At 35.5% G+C, this 8967-nt stretch overlaps 1 protein-coding gene across 1 annotated transcript; it reads left to right on the forward strand.

Moving 5' to 3' along the window:
- The first annotated feature begins 5250 nt into the window (after nt 1-5250).
- On the forward strand, nt 5251-7085 carry LOC132639319 (uncharacterized). Its single transcript, XM_060355771.1, has 4 exons — nt 5251-5307; nt 5865-6315; nt 6538-6593; nt 6699-7085. Exons 1-4 carry the CDS (start codon nt 5251-5253, stop codon nt 7083-7085), a joined length of 951 nt encoding a protein of 316 aa, XP_060211754.1.
- Nucleotides 7086-8967: the final 1882 nt, after the last annotated feature.

Raw genomic sequence — 8967 nt, forward strand, 5'->3', positions numbered from 1 at the left:
CAGTGTTACATAAATTCTTTAAGGACAAAAGTTATGCATGGAATAACTTGTACTCCTTCTGTCTCATTTCGTATGAAGGTGTTTGACTTGACACGAAATTTAAAAAATAAAAATAAAAACTTTTGAAATTTATGATCTAAAATAAATCATATAAATTTATGTGGCTAGAAATCATTTCATGAAGGGTAAAAAAGTAAATTTAAAGTTGAATGATTACAACATATATAAAGATGTCATTCTTTTTAGACTAATTAAAAAGGAAATAGCGTTATATAAATTGGGTCGTAGGGACTAAAATATTATAATACAAAAATGTAAACTTTTGTCCCGCAAAATAAATTATTTTACCTTGAGGGACAAAAATTAAAAACCGTTACAAAAGGGAAAATCAAATTTATGACTGGCAGAGCATAAATTCTTTAAAGGTGCAGAGCATAATTTATAAAATATTATAATGCAAAAGTATAAACTTATGCCCCACATTATAGGGCGAAAGATTAAAGACCAACACAAAAGAGGAGCAAAAGTGACAATGACCCATTGGGATCTGTTAATTTTCAACAGTTGAATTTTGTATTGCCTAATGCAGCCCAAGCAAGTTCTTTTTGTCATTCGGAGGACCGCAGCTTAAGATTAGGGTTGTTCACGGTTTTGGTTAAAATCAAAACCAAATTGAAAATTTAACCAAATCGATTAAAAAAATCTACATTTGGTTTGATTTGGTTTGGTTTGGTTTTAAATTTTAAAAATCGATAATATTTGATTTGGTTATGGTTCTATTAAAAAATAACCGAACCAAACCGATAAATTATATACACAAATTTTATAATTATTTATATGTATAATAGTAGTTTTTCATAAATAATTATAAATATTTTATACCTTTTAATCATTGATTTGATTTTGGTCTACTTATTTCACATGAATGTTTAAGATCCGTGATTTCTAGATGAAAGAATGTTATTTAATGTAATGGGGGAGTTGTTGCCTTAACCATTTACTCCCACTGTAACTTGAGTAGTGAAAATGTTTCTATGATGTATGTTTCACCTTAAACTATAAATAAAAGTTATCGTTTGAACCAATCAAAAAAAAGACATGTTTTTTTCAACTTTTTAATGTTTTACTGATAAGTCTCCTGGTTGCTAGTCAACTGAAAAATCGAATCAAACCGAACCAAACCGATAATAACCAAACCGGTGGTTATTATTTTATTTGGTTTGGTTATGGTTTTAGACATTTAAAAACCGGCTAAATTGGTTTGGTTACAGTTTTAATCAATAACCGACCCAAACCGAACCATGAACACCCCTACTTAAGACATACCAAAATATTACAAAGTATTTAAAGTTTATTCGCTTCATAATCGGATACCGATTTGTGAGTCTGAAGTTGAATTTCGTTGTTCTAATACCGTATCAGTATATGATATATACCATGGGGGTATCACAGAGGACTGAAGAGTGTTTTTGTTCAAAAAATGAACTAGTCCTCCATGATAACTGTCACGACCCAGCTAGGGGCCGCGACGAGTACCCGGGGCTAACCACCGAGCACCGCCTGTTCTATCGCTCATTTTACTCATTTTATACCTTTTTTATCATCTTTATACTCATAGAGTAGGAAAAATCATATCTCGTATGGAAACATAAAATACTTTCATGTACATGTGCCCTTGGGCTAGCAAAACAATATATATAGGTATAGATATACAGCAGCGATCTCGTGAGACCATCTAACCGGCACTGCGTATCTACGAGCCTCTACTGGGGAACTGAACATAGGGACGGGACAAGACCCCGTCGTGCCCAAAATACATATACAAGGCTATATATATACACAAAAGAATAGCCATAAGCGCCTCCGGGACAATGGAGGGCTTCCAATCGGCTGACAGCTACTACGGATCTGGATCGAGCTCTCCTCCCTGTCTACCTGTGGGCATGAACACAGCGTCCAAAGAAAACGGACGTCAGTACGAATATTGTACTGAGTATGAGAGGCATAAACAATGAAGTAAGACAATGATATAAAGAGGATACTCATATGGAACATCGGAATCTAACTCCCAAGTATAAGAAAACAAATCATGATGTTTTACTCATGCTCATCATCATATCATATCATATATGCATCATGTATAAACTGCCCGTCCATATCGGATCGGTGTGATAATCATAACATGAGCCCGCGTCCAGGCCTCCCGCGTCCGGGGTAACATCTCATGCCGCCCACTAGTGGTGTCTGCCCATGCCATCTGGCCATGGTGTATCGCATAGCTGCCCGCCTTGGCGGTGACTGTCCGGCCAAATAGGCGCGGTGTAATAGTAATATCATCATATGCTCATCACAATATGCTTAACTTATCAGAATACATAGTCTATCGGGGTGACGTAAGGTCGTGATCCCCCGATTGCATTATGGAACAATCATGGACATTCTGCCTCACCTTGAAGGAATTAGCATATAAGGTGAGTGTAAGCGATAAATAACATCATTAGACTTTCTATACTTTAACTCATTACCTTGTGTAGCTAATTATAGACATAGGCTCATGGATAAGAAACAAGTTACGCTATAGGATTCATGCCATTAGAAAGAAGGGACTAGCCTCACATACCTTTGACGTTTAACTAAACTATCGCTCGCTTGTCCTCCTTCGATGTTACGTTTCTACCTTCAAAAAAGGATTCGCATTTACATTAGTTAATCGACTATATGAACGCACTACTATTTCTAGAGACAATTGGGCAGCACTTCCTTTGTTTACACTACTTTTCCCATATTTCATGTCAACTTCCAACACCCACAACAACAATTACAATATAGCAATCAACAATCATCATTCGTATACAATGACCACGATCCACCATTTCTCTTCATTTTCCCCACATTTATGGTTTTGGGTTCACTATCGTATTTTCTCATGTATCACACTTATCTCATGGTTTACATGTCATTTATAACGTAGTCATACTCACAACACACTAACATTCATGATTCAATACAACTACCATTCACTCATTTATGACCCATTTGCTATGCTTTTCTACAATTCGGGTGTCTTAACCTTCCAATACCTTAAACAACATGAAATGGTCATGAAACTTACCTTAGATGATGGTTGAACAAGCTTTGAATGGATTTACTCCTCTAGCACCAAAACCCTACTTCACTCTTTTTTGGAACTTCTTGGTTTGGATGAACTTCACTTGAGTTTCACACACTTTGTTTCATGGATTTAATGTTGTTGATCATTGATTTCCTTGTTATTCTTATGGTTGAAGTGTTTGGAGAATTTTCTAGAGAGTTCTTGAGTGGTGTAGATGAGAAAATTGAAATGAAATGAATGAAAAGGGTCCCTTATAGTAATCACAAAATCTGTTTTTTTTTTTTTTTGAACAGTAGTCGGGATGCACAGTGGTCGTAAACCCCACTTTACGGGTCGTATTCTGATTTACGGTTCGTCCTTTGGTACCGTATTTAAGCATATCAAAACCAGAAAGGCATGCTGGAGATCATGGCAGTTTACGACTCAGTTTACGGGCCATATTTCAATTTACGGTCCGTATTCCATGTTGTTTTTAACCATTTGAAGCATTTGACAGAAAGTTGAAATTTTTGAAAGGTTGGAGGACAATAGCAGTTTACGGTCCGTAAATCACTTTACGGGTCGTATTCCACTTTACGACCAACTGGATCAAAGTGCCAACCTGCAACTTTTCATTGTACGTTCGCGGGGAAATTTCCGAGGTGTAACAATAACCTGTCAGTATATGATATATACCATGGGGGTATCGTAGAGGAGTGAGAAATGACTTTTTAAGAAATGAACCATTCCCCTATGATACCGTGTGTCAGTAGATGATGTATACAATGTGGACATCATAGAAAACTGAATAATATTGGAATGAATCTGTCATCTAAGATGCCCTAACAGTATATGACATATATCAGGGTGATATTATAGAAGACTGAGTGTTCTTATTGAAGGAATGAATCAATCCTCTATGATATTATGTCTGTATATGATATCATGTAGGTATCATAAAGGATTAAGTTATGTTTTTTTTTTCTTGAAGAGATGAACCATTTCTGTAAGATACTCTGTCAATATATGATATATACCATGTTGGTATCATAAAGGACTGAGCATTTTTCTTGAAGGAATGAACCGACAGTCTTGTATGATACTGTCAGTATATGATATATACCATGTGGGTATCATAGTATACTGCAACAGTATACTTCAATTGCTACTGATTTGATATCTTTTTTATTGAATAAAAAATAAAAAAAATAAAGAGCTAAATTAGATTATGAAAAAAAATAGAGAAAAGATTGAAAAAAAAAATGAAATTAGAAAAGGAGAAAAAAAGTAAATAAAATTCACTAGAAATTAAAAAAGAATGATAAATAAAAATACCATAAAAAGTGCAAGAAATTAGATTATGGGGGAAAAATAAGAAATAAAAACAAAGAAAAAAATAAAATAAAAAATGAAAAGAAAGGAGCTAGAATTACATATGGAATCGGATTACGGTGGGAAAAAAGGAAGAAAAAAAAGAAGAAGAAGAAGAAGAAGAAGAAGAAGAAGAAGAAGAAGAAGAAGAAGAAGAAAAGAAAGATAAGTAGTAAAGAAATTAAAAAGGAAAAGAAGAAAAAGAGACATTACCTACAAAAATATAATGGGTAGAAAGGATAAATAGTTTGGGGGCATGAAGGGTAATTATTTTGTGTGTAGTGGGCATTGATGTTCTTTTACCTTGTTTATTGCCCCGCCCAAGACGGAATTGGGATCAAGAAATTGCACGATTTGTCCTTCAAATGGCTGGTCTTTAATTTTTGCTCTTTATATGGCTTGGTTTTTAATTTTTATCCTTTAAAATCGAACTTATGATTGACAGAGCACAAATTCTGAGATATTATAATGCGAAAATATAAATTTATATCCCGAAAAAAAAAATTGTTATGAGGGACAAATATTAAAGACCAACACAAAATAGGAGGCCAATGGCCCATCGTCCAACAATTGAATTTTGTAATGCCTAATCCAGTCCAAGTTCTTTTTATCATTTGGAGGACCGCTAGACATATCAAAATATTACAAAGTATTTAATATTTAGTCGCTTCATAATCGAATACAGATTTGTGAGACTGATGTCACTTCATCCGCCTCTGTTCCCCAGTATTCCTAAGCTCTATTCACTCTCATACTCCGTCTTCAATTCCTCTATTTACTCTTGAACAATGGTAGAAAATACACCTACTTCTGAAAACTCAAACATTGCTGCAACTACAGAAAAGGTAACAATGGATGCAGTCATCCATTTTACATTCACCCATCGGATTCACCTGACATGATGCTGGTGAATATTGTCCTTTCTAGTAAAGGATATGGAAGATAGAATAGGGATATTCTCATAGTCTTATCAGCCAAGAATAAGGTGGGATTCATAGATGGTACTGTCACTCAACCCACTAGTTCATCTGAACTGCAGAAGTCTTGGTCAAGATGTAATGATATGGTTGTATCTTGAATTCGCTCTCCAAAGAAATAGCAGAAAGTGTGCTATATTCCAAAACTGCTAAAGAGATTTGGAATGAGCTTGTAGAGAAATTTGGCCAGAGCAATGGGCCTTAACTCTATCAACTGCAAAAGGAGATTAGTGAGTTAGCACAGGGAAATCTGGACATAACTAGTTACTAAAGTTGTGGAATGAACTTGACAGTCTAGATGTATGTCAATACTGCACTTGTGAATGCTTATGTGGAGGAAAGGAGAAGTTCAACAAATCAGTGGAAGATGCTAGACTCATTCAGTTCCTAATGGGGCTGAATAATACTTATGCTGGTGCAAGAAGCATATGTTGCTGCTTTCACCATCACCCTCTGTCAATCACTCTTATTCTCTTCTAATCGGATATGAGAAGCAAAGAGAAGTACAGCTTTCACAGCATCATCATGAGACTGCTTTTCTTGCTGGAAAAACTCAATACAATGGAAACTCACTTACTGGGAAAACACAGTACAATGGACACAAATCCAACTTTGAAGTTGGACAGTCCAGTGGTCAAAAGTTTAACTCAGACAAAAAGGGATTCTCAGATCCAAGAAAGGGATATCATGTATGCTCTTATTGCGAAAAGACAGGTCACACAGTGGAAAACAAGAGGTTCACATCCAATGCAAAAGGAAGTGCAGCAATGATGACAAATAAGGAAAATGGAAATCAATCAGCCCATGCAGGAGAGAAACCTATGACTCAAGACCAGTTCCATAGCTTCTATCAATTGCTTCAATATGTCAAAATAAGTACCTAAGGAGAACAAGTTTCTCAGGACATTACTAATACCAACTATACTGGTATCCCTATTTCTCTTTTATCTCCTACTTCTTTGCTTCTATCTTCAAATTCTATATCATGGATTGTTGACTCGGGAGCCTTTGAACACATAACATCAGATTCATCTCTCTAATTCAATATTAACACTCTCCCTAAGCCTATTTATCTTAAATTGCCTAATTATCTTACAGTATCAGTATATCACTCAGGTTCTATTGATCTAATGTCTAATTTCACTCTCAGAAATGTGTTATACATTCCTAGAATCAAGTACAGTTTGTTATTTGTTCATAGACTTTGTCTACAATTTCATTTTATTCTAACTTTAAATTCTCTTGGTGCTATCCTGCAGGCCCCTTCATTGAAGAGGCTAGCGGTCCTTGGTAGAGCTAAAGGTGGACTCTATCTTCTTCACACAGTCAAGCCTAAAGTTGCTGGAGCTACAAATAACAATAGGATTCCTAGTGTTTCAGTTTGTAATATGGTTGCTAGCAACCCAGTTTCTAATTCTATTTTGTTTTTAGGTGTTGTTGCGTCTAATGTTCATGTATCGCATAGCAGAATAGGACATTTACCTTTTTCCAATATGAAGAACATTCCAGCTATTCCTTTATCTTCAATAAAATCTGATTGTTTTACTTGTGATATTTGTGCTAAATCAAGACAAGCAAAGTTGACATTCCCTTCTAGTTCAATCCCTTCTACTCACATTTTTGACATAATACATGTTGATACTTAGGGACCTTATAAAATACAAACTCATGATGGTTTCAAATATTTTGTTACTATAGTAGATGACTATAGTGGAGCCGCTCGAATTTTTCTTCTCACTACTAAATCAAATGCTTTCAACATAATGAAGCAGTTCTTCGCAATGACAGAAAGACAATTTAAGACTCAATTTGAAATTCTGAGAACTGACAATGCTCTTGAAATAGGAAGAAGTCACATGCACTCTGATTTTCAATCTTAAAAATGAATCATTCATCAAACTAGTTGTGTTTCCCCTCCTCAACAAAATGGAGTTGTTGAGAGGAAACATAGACATCTACTAGAAATATGCAAGGATTTACTTTTTCAGTCTTCTTTACCAGTCACATATTGGGGGGATTTTTTTATTAACTGCAACACACTTAATTAACAGATTTCCCACAAGAATTTTACACATGAAAACTCCCTATGAACTCCTCTTTGGAAAGCCACTTATTTATTCACATTTAAGGGCATTTGGATGTCTATGTATACTTCCACTCTACCTATTCATAGATCAAAATTAGGTCCCAGAGCTGTCAAATGTATTTTTTGGGATATCCTTTTGGGAAGCAAGGATATAAATTATTGAACTTGGAAACCAAACACATTCTAGTTTCCAGGAATGTCATTTTCTATGAGAATATTTTTCCTATTTGATATAGGCTATGCAGCCACCAAATAATGTATGAGGGACCTAGTTGTGTACTAGTTCCCTTATGCAGTGCAGTACGAGAATCAACACAAGATTTTTATGTGGAAAACTCCTTACTCAAGGAATTAAAAATCACGACCTACCCCAGTAGGATTTCAATTCCACTAATCGAGCAACTTCAGGTTACAACTCTATCGTAAGCTAGGAATTAACTCCTATAATACCTCACCCTTACAGTAATGCTTATGTAACCTATGAACTTATATAAACTATGAACTAACTCCCATAGTCCCTTAACCCTTGCAATACTCTGATTGTAAGCACCTCCACTTGACTAACTCTAGCCAAGGACCATTAATACACTTAGACTAACTCTAGCCTAGTGTACCACTCAAAAGCTTACAGAAACAAACTTCCATCAAGTACACTTTGAGACTTTTCAAAACACCTATTAGCTTCTAAACAGGAAGAGTAGTTTTCAGTTTAAGCATAAATGAACAAAGATTTACAACAACCTAAAGAACATAGACTAAAGCTTGTGTCTGGATCAGGTTCTTCAACTTGTAGGTGACTTTGTTCTTGAGACATCTTGAGAACTTGTGTCGGCAGCTTTGCACGATTTAGATTAGGTTTTCAAGTCTACTCAATATGTTGCCATCATATTGTATATATAGTGGGAGCATATGGGATGAATAGAGACCACTCTTCAATTTTTCCCTAAAGCATAGGCCAACTCACAATTGTACTTGTGTGCAACAAGTGGCTCGGCTTTATAACTGTCTTTGACGACAGTGCAAGGTGCACAGAGAGCAGATTAAAGACCAGGTCTCTATCTGGTTCTGAAATAATTTGACAATCATCAAAACACGAATGCACTTAGGACTATCACTCTTATTGCATCTAATTTTGTTTCAATACCTACTCCAAGTTCTTATTTTTCGAATAATAGTAAACTGTTTGATATCTCACCTATGCCCCCTATGAATACACAAAATTCCTCTACTGCACATATTTCACCTACTCCATCTAATTCCTCTTCTCCTCTCAATGATCCCTCACCTCCTTCAACTGACCTGCCTCACAGTCCTATTTCCACTAATACCTCTCTTATTCCTATTCGCCAGGATCTCACTCAAATTCCTTCTGCACCTACTATCAAACATTCCACTAGACCTCATCACTTGCTTAAATATCTAGCTGATTATATTTGTAACTT

This window comes from Lycium barbarum, chromosome 5 (assembly GCF_019175385.1).
Source record: "Lycium barbarum isolate Lr01 chromosome 5, ASM1917538v2, whole genome shotgun sequence".
Lineage (NCBI taxonomy): Eukaryota > Viridiplantae > Streptophyta > Magnoliopsida > Solanales > Solanaceae > Lycium > Lycium barbarum.